Source organism: Lutjanus erythropterus, chromosome 12, assembly GCF_056507025.1.
Source record: "Lutjanus erythropterus isolate fLutEry1 chromosome 12, fLutEry1.hap2, whole genome shotgun sequence".
In the NCBI taxonomy this organism is placed as follows: Eukaryota; Metazoa; Chordata; class Actinopteri; order Lutjaniformes; family Lutjanidae; genus Lutjanus; species Lutjanus erythropterus.
In genome coordinates, this window is record NC_139328.1 from 27,598,617 (window position 1) to 27,617,056 (window position 18,440).

General features: G+C 38.4%; 1 protein-coding gene across 1 annotated transcript in view; it reads left to right on the forward strand.

Moving 5' to 3' along the window:
• Positions 1 to 824: 824 nt before the first annotated feature.
• LOC146318117 (3',5'-cyclic-AMP phosphodiesterase 4B-like) overlaps positions 825 to 18,440 on the forward strand; it is a 69,053-nt gene continuing 51,437 nt past the window's right edge. The window contains exons 1-2 of the mRNA XM_084731640.1: positions 825 to 864; positions 16,435 to 16,586. Coding sequence (XP_084587766.1) covers positions 16,545 to 16,586 — 42 coding nt within the window. The 5' untranslated portion in view covers positions 825 to 864; positions 16,435 to 16,544. The remainder of the gene's footprint in view (positions 865 to 16,434; positions 16,587 to 18,440) is intronic.

Here is an 18,440-nt window from a genome sequence, read left to right on the forward strand (position 1 = left end):
AAGACACCTGAAAACTCACTGTACCACAGTGTCTGTCAAGGTCAACACCAGTTAGACACATTGATTAAGTCAATAACATGTATGTTTAGTCCCTTTTGGAGCTGAAAGTATTATACTAAAGTATATTTTTGACCAAATGCCTCGATATTGATATTTACTCATATAACAACAATATTGTAGAGATGCTTTCACAAAATAGTACCACAGTGAGATTTTTGATACCAAATTTACGGTATGGTTTTAGGGCACTGATTCAGTACCATAGACAAGACTTTGGAAAAAATGTGATGTCATTTGATGCCAGAGTTCGATACCTAAGCAGTAAATGTCATCAGCCTCAGTGAGCCATTAAGTAGACAGCATGCCTGTACCGAAATCTAATAATCTTGGTGGTTGACTTCCTCACATTACACATCATAGGGACATGCTGGAAAACCAACCTTATGCCCAATGATGGCAGTGATTTTTTTTTTTTAATTACCACCAGGCCTATTGAAAAAAGTATCATTCAAGAACCAATATCGAAGCAAAGGTATCGGTACCAGTATCAAAAGTTTTTGAGAGATACCCAGCTCTAACTCTGACCTATCAGAAATACTTCATACAGCTGTCAACTATTGTGAAATCATCTGCTGTGGTCAGAGGGAAGTACGTTGTTTCCTCTCAGAGATTCTAATATTGTCAGGCATCCTTGTTGTTGATCAATCACATGACTTCAAGTGGCTAAAATATAATCTCTTTCTTTGCTGTGATATGTGATCTGTGAAATTGTAATCCATACGGTGCATTGTTTGTCTTTCAGGCTGACATTCTGCTGACGTGAATTCTCTCGTCACCACTGGCTCAAGGAGAAGAGCTCCAGCTGTGAGTCCACTTTTTCAGTCTGAATTACTGTAGTTAGTCATTTTTCTACTGCAAGCCTTATCGCTGACTAAATAGTGTATAAGGTTTCATTGGTTTTCAGACAGACGAGACATTAGTTTTCTCTGTATTATGGAGCTATTGGATGACAAAATTACTGTAAGTTAGTCTACCATACAGTACACCGGTTAGTGTTTGCATAGTCTCACATAGCCAGACCTATGTCCACAGCACTGTGTCAGCAGTGGAGGACGGTCTGTCTGCACACATTATCGTTCTGCTATACGGGAAAAGAAAACGCTCTGGCTTGTTTGTATTCCTTTAAGCCAATTACAATCATTTTGGCCAGCGCAAAAGCTTTGGCTAAATCCCTGCAAAAAAAAGGTACCATTTTTTCCTTCTTTGTTCCACTACCATCAAAAAATATTTAGATATATATATTTATTTTTTATAGCCGTATACTGCTAACCACTGTATGCATATGATATGTTTGCTATAATCATTGCCTGGCCTGGCTAAAGTTAAACCCTTTTGTAAAATGAGAAAATGAATGGCATGAACTTACCTCACCATCCTGGAAAAGAAAAGCGCTGGATACATATAGATGTGTGCTTGTCGATACTGATACCTTTCAGACACCTCAAAAAAGATACCTGTTTTCTTGGAGGCATTAAAAAGTCAAGGTTTGAGAGAAATAGAAGAACATGTTTATGGATAAATTTCACAAATATATTATTTTGATTTATGATATTTAGTCATCTAGAACGCAAAGTAAACTAAAGCAATTCAGATGACTTAATGAGATTGTAATCAAACTAAAATTGATCAAAAGTTGCTGTCAAAAATAATATTAAAATGTCTGAAAAGACAGAAATGTAACTAGCCTTTTTCATTAGTTTGACATTTCACACATTTTATAGACTCAACATTTAATTCAGTAATCATAGAAATAATGAACAGAGTATTAGTAATCGTTAGTGGCAGTCCTAGCATGGCTATTGATATAAATGAACAGGATATAGTAGGTCTGAGATGTGTTGGGTGTATCGGGGTTCAACCAGTCCCACCACAGCAGGATACACTGTAGTCACTGTGTGTGTAAAGTAGGTGTCGGATCATATGGATTTGTGTACTTCAAACTTAATTCACAATATCTGCAAAGAGCTCATGTCAAAGCTGGACACTGATTCATTTCTGTCTCAGTTGTCATGTGGAGGATTCACAGCCATGTTGACATGGAAGTTGCCAACTGGTGACACTCACCAGAGGCCCTCTCTGTGCCCCAGAACCTGCAGACTCTGCCAAGCCTTCTGTTACCTCCTGACTCTCCAAGTCATTTGTTATGATTCACCCTAAGAGCTCTAATCCATGCAGAGGGCATTGGAAAGTTTGGTCTAGTGAATGGGTAACTGATGAAGTGCTGACACAGACAGTGCTCCAATCACAATACCTCAATGTACGTTAAATAGGGTGACTTGAATACGATGGGGTAATTAGCGTATGTGTGTGGGGGTGTTTGGATTCAACAGAATGGCACTCCCTCTTAATTATGGGCCTTTTCAGCAGCTCCAATCAAACAGTGACTCATCCAGAGTCACAGTTGCCATGTGTCTTGGCCCATCATTATTTCCCATTTCTTTCTTTTTCTCTTAAGTGGTTTGATAGGTCTCATTGCAGTAGCACCACACTAAAAGCTCCTGATGAATTAAGCATTTATTCACTTCTTTCATCTAATTACGAAAAAGAAGAAAGAATAGCATCTGTGATGAATGCTGAACACGACCAAAGGACACTATTTACCAAGGGTGGGAGAAACTGAATTCTCTTAAAGCTATAATAAGGAGTTTAGAAAGTTTAGATGAAATATTCTCAGTTTATTAGTGATGCCTGTATATGATCTACATAAGTTAACAAAACCATCCACTGGTGAGTCTCCTTGAAATCAGATGAAACAACAGCCAGTTAAAAAGAAGCAGGAGAAGATTTTTATTTAATTTTTATTTTTGACGTTATGATTTGTGTTTACAGTACAGACACTACCGGTTTTGCCCACAGGGGCCTTCAAAATCAACAAAATATGAAATTTCTGTGATTCTTCTTTTTTGTAAAATTCCTGAATCTTTCTTTTTTATTGCTGTATTGACCATCATATAATAGGAATAACCATTAACACCAATAACCATCATCTTAACAAACATATCCATTTCACTTCCACATTAGGGATGTTAATGATTAATAATTTATTGATCTAATCACTGTTAAGAATTCAAGGAACTGAACATTCATTATCCATGAATGGCACCTTATGGCACCAGCTTGATGAGCAGCAACAGCCAATCAGTTTACTTCAAAAAGTATTTTATTTACTACATTTGTATGCAGTATAGTAATTATGATACTGAGATAAAACACAGAAAGACTGAGTGACGTGTGCATTTTCTTTTGGAAATATCACTCATGAGAGCCAGTCTCTAGGAGAATTGTGTGATTCAACGGAAAGATTGAATTGCAGTACTCGCAGAAGTATCATGATCTTCCCAGGCATATTCCTGTAAAAAATCATAAAATGACCATGATATGTCATCAGTGAGTAAGGAAACATACTAAAATACTCACTAAAGCTGTGGTGTTTTCTATTCTGATCTGTAACTTGTGTTCATTTCACCTTAACTAGAGTTAAAAAATTAATGCTGAACGACCATCGAATGAGTCTGTATCTGTTTATGAGTCATAAAAATCTTTTAGGAGTTAAACTGAGCAGTGTATTAATGGAGGCTGGCAGGCAGTCACTGAACTCCAACTCCAGTGTGTGTATTTTCAGTGCATTGGCCTTTTGTTTTCAGGAGGACAGGCTTAGCTTTACATCGGGAGACAACAGACAGTCAGTAACAGCTGATCAACTACAGTGTAGGACTCATCATCAATGTTGCACTTGTGTCGCGCTCCTGCAGCGTTCCTGTCTGAGGAGGAAGAGTTGGGGTGAACAACTCACTTCAACCATAGATCATAAGCAGACTTGATGACTCAAACTCTGTATTTGGACGGCCATACTCATTTTTGGGTGCATAACTGCTCCTTTAAGGCAGATATACTAACACAAAATGGAACTGTTATATTTGCTTTTTAATTTTTAAACCAGTTATGGCAGTTTTGGGGGCAGCAGAACTGGAAATCGGTCTGCTTGTACTTGTTTTTGTATCCTCAGATTGAAAGAGCAGCTTTCTCATGACATGACTAAGGATGATATTTACATCCCAACATGACAAACACATGGTGTGACAGCAGAACAGTCCTAAGATGATCTTGTGACATGTGGCCCAGTGGCAGCAGGCTCACAGAGTCTGGCCTGTTCACTCTCTCCCTCTGTCTTTATGCCCGTACAGTAGGTCAGTGGGTCCCCTGCATGTGGCCTCCACAGTGACGTCACCTTTCAGCTGCCACAAATTGGTGTGTTGTTTCTCTCCCTCCTCAACAAACTCCTCTCAGCCCTCGTCCGTCTCTGAAGTTCATTTCTGCTGGAATCTGCCTCACGGCACTGAATGCGGAAACAAACAGCAACGTTTCCACTGTGGCTTAGTTTAGATTTTTCACTGACAAGTAATGTAAGATGACAAGTGTTGATTGGCTTTTTTTCAAGTCAAAACAGTGAGTATTAAAAGCAGTGTGAAGCTCTGTTGGATGATATTTGATGGACGTCTTCTTAAATTATATCATGGAAGAAACTGTGTGACATTTACACCTTAAGAGTTAAATGAACACTGACAACTTTGCTTTACAGTAACACTTGAATAACCACTATAATACACACTTAATGCATGGCTTATAACACACTATAATGTTGTAAGCAGATAAGTTAGATAAGTTTTAATTAATGTAAAGTCTTTGTCAACAGTTACAACTTTTTAAGAGACACATACAGTATTATTAAACTGTGGTTTACTGCAGTATATTGTCATTCATTATCTGTTTACGTCAGCCTCCACATGTGCAGGCCCACAGTCAAGGCGAGTTTATTTATGTATCACTGTTCATAAACAAGGTAATTCAAAAGCATAGAAATACATTAAAATATGACATAAAGAAAGTGTTGAAATTGCATTTAAAATACAAAAAAATGAAAAGTGATAACAAACAGATAAATAGTTGAAGATGCGATGCCGAAAATGCATTTAAAGGACAAAACAAACAAAAAGCAATAATAAATAGTTACAGATTACTTTATCAAGAAGCTAACTACTACTACTGCTACCTTCTTTATACACAAGAGGAGTTAAAGTTGTTAACGAATGCATTAATAAACACTTAAAACTACATTATAGTGTTTCTTAAACAATTTCTAAATGTTTATATACTGCTTATACTAGAAATGGTTGTTAAATCTTGTAGATATAGTAGCTTAATTTCACCACCACCTAATAATAAATGCTTTGCAGTCCTACGTCCTTCCTTCCTGACAAGTCATCCTCAATATCAATAAAACCTGCATTATATTTTCTGCATCTGCACAAGGGTCTGCTGGGGTCCGTGTGACATAAATTTCGACATTAGAGGGTGGATGCTAATGCTCTGTGTGGACATCTGTGTATCTCCCATTTGATGTGACCACACAGACTCATCTGCAGACCTTTCCATGCGGCCACTGCAGATGCCGATCTACTACGCTCGTGTGGAACGCACCCTCCAAGCAGACTCCAGAGACTAGTATAAACAGAACTAATAGGCGTCCGTGTACGCGTCAGTTCAGGACCAGAATAGAGCCCTAAGAAGAGCTGCAACTTCAATGAAAGTGTCTTAAGTGCAAGCATAAGACATCGATTTTGTGCCCTACAACTAAAAGCCCCGGTCTTAAAAGCAAGAATGCAACTAATTAATTTCTCAATTAATAGATTAATTAATTACTTGGTGTATCGAAGATCAGAAAATGGTGAAAAACATTCATCACAATTTCTTATGCAAAGCCCAAATTACTTGGTCCATCCCACTAACAGTCCAAAACCTCAAAATATACAGTTTATTATAATTGAAATGCAGCATTTCCTCTGGAAGAAATACTTAAGAAATCATATGCAACTGTCTCGATAAAAGATCAATATTTTATTGGTCAACTATTCAATTAATGACTAAAGATTTGAGCTCTTCCTAAATAGTGAAAAGCTCTAGCGTACCCATATTTTATGTTTTTAATTTATAACTTTCTGTCCATCTCTGTAGAAGGGTGATACATATTTGTAGACATACTAACTTCAATCAGCTGTAATGTCTATATTTTTAATCTATGGTTATTATCACTGTCTGACTTAGTCAGTGAGCGTAAGGACACCTGCATGAAGTGCAACAACTGCTTTGTGTGCTGGACATGCCCACACAAACAGTGTGGGCTGGAGGGATAAGATTAGAAAAGTGTTTGCCTTTAAACTTATTGCAGCCTTCCAGCTATTTTTTTTCTTTGACATACAGTTCATAACCTTATATATTCAAACAGAATTAACCACTTAACAAGTCTGGCCAAATATTGATTGGTGTCATATTCTTTGCTGTGTGAATTACATTAAGATGGACGCGTCTAAGAGGGTAGCTGCCTAGATATTAGATTTAGAGACTTTTAGCACAAAATGTCTGAAGGTGTTAAACTGATTAACAAATGGCATCCAGTGAAAACAGTAGAATGTTTTGTTGTAGTATATGAGAGTCTGTGACCCAGTAAAATTAAAGTTTTATTCATCTTACATTTATATTTATTTTATGTCCTCACTCTCTGATGTATCCTGTGTTTTCTGGAAGTTACTGTAGAGCAACTAAAGCCACACAGACACTGACATACAGATTTTTGGGGCTGATGCTGATACTGATATTGAAGAGTTAAAAAAATCCTGATTCTTTATACAGAATATAGTGTACAGTATATAGAGCATAGACATAAACATATTTTTTGTGAACACTGACAAAGACATAAAATGCAGGCAGGATATTTTACAGTTTAACAATAAACTTCATTGTCCAAAATGATATCAGAGCACAGAAACGGTAAACTTTCACCAGTATTTTTAAACTAAAAAAACACAAGTAAGAAAAAATACATGTATATATTAAACTTGAATTGAGAAAAAAACCCATCAAATATACAGTACATTGACTATAAATCTAATAAATAAAAGCAACCTGCATTATGTTCTGCAAAAAAAACAAAGTTTTCATATTAGACCGATATAGCTGTGATAGGCTATTAAAGGGCTTGTGATATCGGCCAATCGACATATCAGTCGGGCTCCAATAGCAACTAGCAACCAGCTAGCAGGATTACCTCACACGGTTACCTTAAATAAAGTACTGATTTCTCTGCATTTGAACAATTTTGGAATAATTTGGGTTAATGTAAGTTCACAACTTAAAATCTTTAACATGTTTTTAGACATTAAAATGCTCTCAATGTTATATATTATAGCTGTAAATCAAATGCAGTTGGTTATCCATATTGGTAACCTTTGACGTATTTTCAGCCATAGTCACAAAATAGTCCCAGGAGGGATGTAGTGCTTTTGCAGGTGTGATTTGAGCATTAAAGCATTAACATATTAGTGTGTGTTCTCCTGGCCATTCATCTGTTATTTGTTTTCTGTTGTCTGCAGCTGTTCCATCTAAAGTAACTTTGTTTTCATAGAACACATTGCAAAACAAATGAAACATAAGGCTGCACACGACAGTGTGATGATAAATGGATTAATGACAATAATACAAAGTGCTGTTTTTCATCCAACTTGTGCTGTTATACTGGAAGTGCTCTGTGGCTGTGTAATTAAAAGAGGACCGTGAGTATGAAGAGTTTGTGCTGCAGGCAGCTCATTCTGTGCCCCTTGGGGGCCAAACGAGATGAGGCCTGGCTTATTAATATTTTTCTCTGTCTCCTTTTGCTTCTGTTTGCTTCTAGGGATAGTCAACAGTGATTTTTGAAATATCAGATACGGCAAATAAACAATAAAATGTGTAAACGCTTTTGAAAGCTATCAGTAAAAGATTCCGGTGGAGATGCAACATGATGAAATACTGCAGTCGTGTGTTTGAACTAAATATAAAGTGTGGTGGTGACTTTGGCCTATTCCTCAGTGAGATGCATTTCAGTTCCCAGCAGTCCTTTCAGTGAGAAGTGTGGCTATTATTTTCAAGGTCGAAAGGCGAAACTCTTCTATTATAGATGTATTTCTGAGGTGATAAAATGAGATTGCACACTTTTCTCTTTTATTCGGTCATTAAAGTGAAGCCTGGTGTCAGAAATCCTTAGAGCTCGTTTGAGACAATTTTGGAGAAGAGACGAACAATGTTTCAAAGTGTATCCATGGACACTGAACATCAGTGTCACCGGTGGACAAACTAAAGCTCTCGAGGTGTGAATAAAGTGGGTGTGGTGTTGTTAAGATTGAATAAACGTGGGAAGGACCTGCTGCTGCTCTGTCAACAGCTGTTGAGTCTTGTGACTGGTGCAGCTTACTTCTCCTTTTCCACTCACAAGTTGATGAGTGAGTATTTGAAGGCTTACATAAAATACAGAATAATTTCCAACTGAGTGGATCAAAACTGGGTAAGTGGAGTCAATTCGATTAAAAAGTGCACCGTATGATCTTTGATTTTAGTTCTTAATGGTTCTTTCAGTCAGTAAATCTGACGTCTCTGGCTGTTAATGAGTGATCACTGTAAAGTTAATCCTAAAAACCATCATTGTTGTGGCACACAGATGGCTCTGAAAGCTCTCTTTGTTGAACTACAGAGCAACTGAATGTAATATTAACGCAGTTCCACACATGGTTTCTTGAGCCTCCTTTGTTTGCCACAAAAGCTACCTTTGTGTGGGCGATTTTAAATGTATGACGGCTACTGACTCACCCTCCACAGCTCTCCATTGTGCCCGGACGCTGTGAGACATGGATTGCCTGGTCAGTTGGGAACATTTTCTCTCTGCTGCCAGCAATACAGCCTGTCTGACCTCTTATGCAAAACATGTGACAAAAAGTGCAAACATTGGTTGTCATGATAGCGTTGACTGAGTTGCTTGTTTACATTACACGCTGTCAGAGCATTAAGATTGTGTTGGGTGATAGTAGATGAGTGCCGTATATAGCCGATAGCCTCAATAACTGTATGAATCCATTCTCTGTGCCTATTAAGAGCCACTGGGGATGGTGGTGGGGGGCTGGTGTGTCCTCCAGGGTAAAAGGCAGAGAAAGTGTTCGTCTGTCACATACACAAGGCCATTCACAGTCTTAATTCACACAGAGCTTTCAGTTCACTTAATGTATGTGCCTTTGGACTGTGGCAGAAAACCAGAGCACCAGTGAGAGACCACGTTACACACAAAACCAATGAACATGCTAACCGCTTGGAATTTAATTATTCATAAACTGGCTGATTACGTTTTTAATTATCAGATTTAATTACCAGATTCTCACTGGTCGGACAGTTGCTGGTGTTACTTTAATAAGATGAAAAGTGTTTATTAATTTGTTATTGTTAGGAAGCAGGATATATGCGGAGCTGGTGTATTTTATTTATGAGTAACAGGCTATTTACTGAACTTTTGCTTGACTCCAAACTAAATGACATCAAGTCAAAGTACCAGAACAGATCACTACATCGCCTCCAGCCTCAGGAGGACAGATGAACTGAGTGGATAAAAAGTTTATCTTTGACAGTGTGTGTGTGTGTGTGTGTGTGTGTGTGTGTGTGTGTGTGTGTGTGTGTGTGTGTGTGTGTGTGTGTGTGTGGATTTCACTCCACCTGACTTCTGACAAGGGCTGCTAGCTGTTGAAACTCAATGATGGATCAATATGGGCTGCAGTGACCTGACTTTAAATTCGAAAGCTGTACATTTTGCCATGTTTTGCATTGTTTTAGTATTTATTTTGTAGGTTATCCTGTTGAATATGGTGTTAGCATGTGGCTAATGTGGCTGTAATCCCCCAGGCTGGGGCGATGTTGGACAAATGTTGTAATACTGGGGGACAGTTAAGAGAAACTGTGGTAACGTTAAGCCACATTCAAAGCTAACTAAATAACAAGAGTAGTAGGTTGGATGCTGTGTTTTCATGATTTTTGTGGAATTCTATACTGCAGCACAAGCTTTGTTAGCAACATAGTTTGTTTGCTGTATGTAAATTTACTTAATGGACATGCCCTGAAGTTAACAATATAGCTACGTGTGAAAAATAAATAATCAGCCCGCAGGATTTCATTTGCCAGATCACACTGTGTAACTGTGATTAGCACCCATTTAGGCTGCAGGTAGCGTGATCTCAGTGCCCTGTGGCTGATTTAGTTAGGAATAACAGGCAGTTTTTTTTCCCATCAACCAATCGATTGGTTGAGAAATTCTGTATCTGGCCTCTGAGTCAGCTAATTTGGTGGCTACCAAGCTCACCTGCTAACCTACTGCCTACTGTAGCAAAACGTAAACTAGCTTATCTCTATCTGTCCATCAGCTAACTCTTTTTTTCAGAGAACTAATACTCTAAATTGTATTATATTGTACTGTAATTATATTGTAAGAAATCATCTAACCTGGTGCGTTATTAAAAGATATTCATGTTAAGAAAATGTTAAGAAGTGATGTTAAGAATTGACCCCAAAGCAGTTACATTGACAGTATTTCCCCTACTATTGTTTTGGGGGTCGGCTCGAAGACTAGAAGACTAGAGGGCACAGACGATGTGCTCATGAAGCCCAATAACTGGATTCTCTCTCTATTGTTTATGATGCTGCTCTATCTAGTCGTTTAATAATGTCAAGTTGCCATGACAGATGATGACAGGTAATGTTGTCTTGGTTAATGTCAAGAAAACTGACACTAGTCAGTACAGACAAAGTCGGACGTTTTAGGGAACATAATCATAAGACAAACACATTTTAAATTATTTGGTCTATAAAATTTTAGAGATAAGTGTAATTAAACCTTTAATAAGTTCCCAGAGTCCAAGGTTGTGTCTTTAAATAGCTTCTTTTGTCCAAAAGCAGGACCAAAACAAATAGTCCAAATCCCCAAATATAGAATTCACATTGATATACAGTGTAAAATCCTCTCAATTTAGAGACTGGTTCTTGTAGCTGTTCCATATTTATGCTTGATAAACAACTTAGATGATGAATCAATTATGGCCAATTACTCATCTGTCAATCCACTGATAGATAAACCATTAAATCAGCACTACCCAAACCCCTCCATACACTGCTGCATCTTGTGGTCTTTGGAAGAATGGATACAGATGATTAATCTGCTGCAGAGGCTTTTCTCTCCACTGTGCCCAGAGACAACATACTGCACTCATACATACTTAATTCACTCTTTTTTAACATTGCATTGTCTTTGAGTTGTAAATTAAGCAGAAGCAGTCTGCTTCGGTTTGTTTTTTTTTTTCCCTGTTGCAGCGATGATTATTCCCGGCACAGTGATCCCTGGTGTTCTCTTCAAAATCCAAGCCAAATCCTTACAATCAGCATTTCGAGTGCTTCCTCATGACCGTGCATTCTGTTACCCGCTTCACATCAGCAACCAATTATTTGTAGAGGTACAGGCAGCCACGAAGTGGATGACCTGTTGCTGGGGTTACAGAGATGAGAGGTTACTTGAAGCTTGTTTCTCTAAAAAGTGGAGGGAGGAATACATTTTCAGCTCAGTGTCTTTTGTCCAGTGATCTTCTTTGTTTAGAGTGAGTGCTCTCTGGAGTCTTGGGTTTAAATGCTCTTCACAGTCTCAGTATCTTCACAGTTCTGAATAATAGTGAAGGTTTCTTGGGGATAATGAGCTTCAAATGCGACCACTGATGTGTCCTTTCAAATAAAATAATTAAAATTGAGGCAAAACCCTGACGAAAATCATAACAAAAATCCAGCAATTAGTAAGCCCAGCACAGTAGAAGGATGCAACCAATGATTATTTTCATTATCAATCAATCCTCTGATTATTTTCTTGATTAACCAGGGTGATGTCTTCAGATAGTGTCTTTTGTCCAACCAACAGTCCAAAACCCAAAGACTCTTCATTTACTGTTACAAATTACAAAGACAGTCAGCAAACCCTGACATTTAAGAAGCTGCAGTCAGCAGATTTTTTTTAAACTAATATTATTTTGATCAATTACTTGATTAATTGATTGATTGATCACTGCTGCTCTAGTCAATATACAATATACTGATCGGAGATACAACAACCTTTGAAAGCAAACTTTTGAAGCACAGAAACAAACTATTAAATACTGTACTGAATAAATAATAAGTGGTCTGACAACTCCCCTAACTGCTCATTACAAAATATAACACAGCTACACTGTCGAGGTTTATTGATCCTTCTGGGTGTTGTGTACACAGGGCAAGTACTCCTCAGTGTCTCAGATAGAACGAGGACACACTGACCCTTCTGGACCTTTCCTCTTACTCCGGTTACTTCGGTCTTTAAAGCTTTAAAACACCATCGTTGATGCATTTATGTGACATGACAAAACCTTTTACTGGTAACCCTCCTCCCTGTTTGTTTGGCAGAGTATTTCTCAGCTCCTGGCTCCATTCATCCAATGATAATTTTGAACAGCTTGACCTTTATGAAAGGACAGAGGGCAAAGGGGTATTTGGAGTATTAGGGCAATCAGTCAAGGACAGTAATACGTTAATGTTACGTACTTTGGAATGATGACATTTCCTGATGGCAACAAATTTCTGAAAAGTGCTATTTGAGAGGATTAGAGTTAAAGCACTAATTTAGCAAAATAGTAGCCTTGGTTTTGAGAGGTTAAATGGTTTTAGTTTTTATTGAGTCTGGACAAGCTGTCATTATGTTCTCTCAACCAGTGTGCTTGACCAATGTAAAAGTTAATATTTTTAGCCACAGTAGTGGCGTGGGTTTAGGGATGGTAATACCAGCTGGTCAGTCCACTGCTTTGGTTAAGACTGAATTATCTCCACAAGTATTGGATGGATAACCATGTAGTGGAGGGTACCAACATTCATGGTCTCCAGAGGATGAATCCTACTGAAGTTGTGTGCCCCTAATTTGGATCTTTTGCCCTATTAGGTTTGCATTTTGGGTTTCGAGTAAAACTAAAATTCTAATGACTTTGGTGATCCCCTGACTTTTTACATTATCAATGTATCAGACCAAACAGATTTCAAGAGCTCTAGTCAACCAAAGAAAATCTTGAAATTCAGCCTCTCTTCAACCAGTCAATTGGTCTTGCCTAAATGGGTGCTAATCAAAATTGCACAACATTGCCAACCACATAAATTCCTGCAGAGTGACCATTGTTGTTCACAAAAAACAACATGAAAAAACACTTACTGGCATGCAATTCACTACTCTTGTTATTTATTTTGGCTTCAAATGAGGCTTAAGGTTGACGCTGTTTCTCTATACTGTCCTTCAATATTAGAACATTTGTCCAACGTCACCCCAGCCTGTGGGCATAGCCACATTAGCAACACACTAACACCAAATTCAACAGGATAACCTACAAAACAAACACTAAAATAGCATAAAACACGGCAAAACTTACAGCAAGTTTGAAGTGTGGCCAGAGAAAGCTCTTATTTATTCATCAACAGTGACCTACTGGCCCTCATTAATAAAACAGTCCGGCAGAGTAAAATCCACACACATAGTCATCAAAAATTAACTTTATCCACCCAGCTCTTCTGTTCTCTGAGGCTGGGAGCTGATGTAGTAATTTGGGTGGTGCTTTAACATGGTGTCACTGAAATTTGGAGCTGAGTAAATGTTCAGTAAATAGCCTGTCACTCAAATACATCAGGTCTGCATATGTCCCAGCTCTGACAATAATTAATTGAGCAGCTTCTCTCCCTAACAAAGTAACATCAGCAACTCTCCTACCAATGTGAATGTGGTCGGATAAAAGCATAAGGTCCAAGCATTTGACCAACCAACCAGAAGGTGTCACCTGTATTTCAGTGTGTCCAATATTTTGATTCGTGACCAAATACCTGCTAAACTAATGACATTTGAATCAGCCTCAGCAGTACTTTGTGCTTAGGGCTTATAAGCAAATGTAAAGATGCTAATATGCTTAACTAAGATGCTGAAATTGTAGGAGATAAACATGAGCATGTTAACACTGTCATTGTGAGCATATCTGCTTACTAACATTAGCATTTGGCTCACAGCAAAGTGCAGCCTCACACGCTCTCAGTGGGAATTTGGGGATTTTATGTTAGAAGATAAATTGATGCAATTACTGTAATGCTGAAAACTGGAAGGGTTTAGAATAGTTCATTACTTGGGCCAATAAATAACATCTAAAAGTACTTGGACTGATATTTATTGGCCAGGATACAGTCTACTCTGTTGACAGAAAAATGGTATTTGCACAGCTAAAGGCTGTTTTGAATTAAAGGAGCAGAAAAATATCTGTGTTGGTGAAAAATGTCTTGTCATGGTGACAGTAAGCATCACAGTTTAGCCATCTACTTTTAACCTCTGTATCATGAAGTATGCAGACTGTAAAAGGTGTCCATGTGAAACCTATAATGGCCACATCTATGCAGCCTCATACATTATTGAGAACTTTCCCCTCCTGCTGAGGTTTGAACTGAAGACTTTTCTTAAAGACGCTCAAAACACTCGCTGTGAGACCTGTTGTCATTTCACTTCTCATGTCATTTTTTTTTTCCCTCCACAATAACTGTCGGCAGCGGGGAGCCGCGCAGATAGATGTTTGTTTGGAAAGCAACAAACAAGACTGGGATGTCTGTGCAGCTGAGACATTCTCTTTCACGCCGCTTGACTTGGTAGCAGCTGGAAAGCACCAGTTCTGACTTTAACACAAGGACACAGTGGCTGCCAAATGAGGGGTAACATGGGGAGAGCACAGGGGGGGATCAATAGTGACATGGAAAATATTGATTGATTTCTGTCGCATAGATTAGTCACTCATGTCTGCCTGTTGGTGGTTTTCCACCCGCTGTGGTCATTCTATAATTGATAAGTGTACAGTTGCAGCATTCAGAGGAGGCTGACAGACAACACTAGACTAAAAGAGCTCCAGGCACATTCATCATGCACTGTATCATAACGCTTTTTATCACAGAGGCATTTTCACAGAATATATTTTTACAGTCAGGCAATACACACCAGGGTCAAAGGAGCATTGCTTTTGTTGTTTTAGCACATTCAGTACAGATCACATTGATTTAACATCACTGTTATCCACAAAGCTGAACCTCCATTTTTTTTTTTTACCAACCAAACTGTCTCTGGCAAATAGTATTAAGCTGAAACTAAAAGCTGACATCAAATGTCTCATCAGCTTTGTAAAATTTATTCATGTCTGTTCAACTGAAATCAAAACATTTCTAATTTTTTTATATTGTTGCTTTTTTTAAAACTAGGAGTCTTAAGCATTTTTCAGCCAGTGGACCCCTTAGCAAATAGAGAAAATAGAGCAGGGACCTCCTACGAGGACTGCACAATTAAAATCAGTAGAAATCACAATATGGCCAAGTGCAATATCCAAAATCACAATTTTTAGAAAAAGAAAAAATGTGTGAGAAAACAGCATGATAATGAGGTACTGTAGTGCTGCATTGAAGACCTGGTCTACAAGTCTTTTTCTCCAGATGAAAGAAAACAAGTTTTTTGGGTACAGAACTCAATAAATATCACATCATCACAATTGTAATAGTTTTTTTTTTATTATTAAACATGAAAATTGTAATGCACAATTGATAATTTCCACTAATTGTAGCACATAGTGTAATGCAGCTAATTGGCCAATATGTTTCAATAATATGTAGCTAACTAGTCTGCTATTATGGGTAGGTGGTGCGCAGTGATTTAGTAGGTTGGCTAGCTCACACGAGTGCACGAGGATTCATGGGTTGCCTTTTGTCAGTGTTGTTTAAATTAAATGTTTTGTTTGACTTTTTTATGAATAGTCAGATTTATCTTTACTTATAAACTCATATGTCAAGATATTTCACCAGAAATTTCAGCCTCATGGTGGCACACAAGGAAATATCATAAGTCATTAGACTTCGTTTCCTGGGAACCTTGAATTTGACCAAATTTCATGCCAATTCATGAAACAGTTTGCAGTCAGAGAAAAGGTGGGGAAGCAACAGACTGGCCATCCCTAAGGCCATGTCACTATAGTAGCATTCCTAAAATGTTTCTTAAAGTGATGAATAAAAAAGGTTCTGTTTTGATATTTATAGTATAGTAATGTTGAAAAGATTCCAAGTCTCTTTTACACCTTTTTGTTGTGGTTTTTTTTTTCTACCTTCAAACTGTGTTACTGTTCATTTCACTACAGTATGAATGTCTACTTGTACAAACTTGTACCTGCTGAGGCAGGTAATCCCATCAGTCCATGTAATGTCTGCGTTTTTGTCCAACTTATGTAATGCAACGCAGTGTAGACTTGTCAAATTACTGCACACACAACTGCATCACCAAGTCAGAACAATATAACTCAAGTCTGACAAGAACTGCAGACATGATGCTCACTGTGAGGGAGGCAGAATAACTTTTGGAACTGGATACCTTATCATTGCCTCCACCCTCCTCTTTCTGCTTCCCATGTGCAGGCGGACTGGTGAGGCTGCCCAGAGCAGGAGAAGCAGGAAAGAACTGCGTTTTCTGAGAGAGGATCAGAGACTGAGAGGCTGGGAGAGAGTCTGGCTGAGCGTCCCTCAGGATGAAGAAAAGCAGTAGTGCACAGGGGGTTACACCAGGCGATGTGAGTATTGATTTTTCCAGCCATCCATCTGTGCAGCCATGAAACCATCCATGCATTCATTACACAGCCACTCATGATTCCTCCTTATCTGAAATTCTGCATCTCGCCTCCAAAGTTTACAGCCTGATTCTGCAGTTTGAACACTTACTGTAAATTTTCTATCGTTTGCCTCCCGGACAACGATACAGTGAGCTCTAGTGGGAATACAGTGAGGCAGCAAGGTGCAGTGTGTCTGTGCGGTGGTCGGTGACTCATAAACAGATGACTGTACTGTACACAACAGACTGCGATCCGGCAGGACACGCTGCAGAGAGCGAGATGGTGTGTGTGCTGGAACAGAAACAGGGTGTGTGTGTAAAAGAGCGAGTTGGGAAGGCGATATATGCAAAGAGTTGAAGAGAGATGCAGAGTTTGGAAGAAGGAGGCTCAGAGCGGGACGAGGAGGAGAGGTGTTAAAAGAGCGTTCACACCAGGAGACGTTAAGGGCTTTGACTGGATGGAAACATGGATGAGAGGAGGAAGGACAGATCTGACAGAGAGGCCCATCTGTTTCTCCTCAACGCCACCAGTGTTTATGACCGGGCAGCCATGCCAGATCATTTACTTTGACATTGTCCAACAGGAGCTCAGAGGCCAAGCTGTATCCTGGATGATGAAGGTTTTCCTGCTGTGACTGGGCTCCATCACCCTCTAAACCCTTCCTAGAATTCATAACAGGGTAGTGACTGAAAAATTATGGCAATGCAGTATTATAATACTTATTTAATGGTGTTAATTTCTCAAATTTTCATGGGTGAAATACTGAATTTAATCCAGTAAAATGGGCAGTAATTTCAGGGATGATTAATGGTAATTTTTGCTTTAATGCTAGCAGTGATTTTGGTAATTCAGCAGACACATTTTGAGATCGGCATCTCATTTTGGAATGAAAACCTTGAATTATAGCCCCTAAAATACTTATTAAACTCTATTGGCAGGATTCTTTGTGCAGATTTCTTTGATGTTTAAAAGCTTTCTGGATTTCAGTCTACTGAAATATAAGACTACTTTCAACAGCTGTCACAGTCCTAACACACTAGTTCCTGTAGCAGGTAAAGCCATAATATATAACATTTCTGCATTAAAATTACTATAAACACTTGAAATATGTTATGTATTTGTTAAGTTGTGTACTTACATTACATCATGCATCAGAATGAGGAAGGAATCCCTGCATGTGACTTGAACACATTTATTAAATGAATAAATATTGATACTAACTTGTCCATGAATGTGATTTCTGCCTGATTCAAGGCAGATAGATTTTTATCAGCTATGGTGGCTGTTTAAAAGTGAAGATAACAACTCCCATATCCCACACTACTTCACGTCATCAAACTGTCTCTTTATTGTTTTAAGTGACTCCGCGTGACAGAACTTGGACATTTTGAGTTTAAGCTACATGTGAGGCATTGTAATAACACCAAGATTTTTATTATTATGACTTATTGACAACATTCGCATACATTTTATTTAAAAATATAACAGTTCAGAACAATTAACAATTATTTCTATCATGACCCTTGTAGTTCACACAATCCATCAAGCTTTGTCAAGGTGAAAACAGGCATTCAATATCTAACATTTATAAACACTATACCTAACTACAGTTTTGAGTGTGGCTCTACCAATACTGGATTTTTGGGGCACAGATACAGATTCTCAGCTGAGTAGGATTCCTTCTAACATTAGCTGGAGGAGATTTCGCTGTTGCCGACGTTGTTGCAGCCTCTTGGTGCATCCTTTGGCTTTTATTGTATTCCAGCTTATGGTGACGTTTCAGGTGATGAAACAAATTTGTGGTGCTGCTGTCTT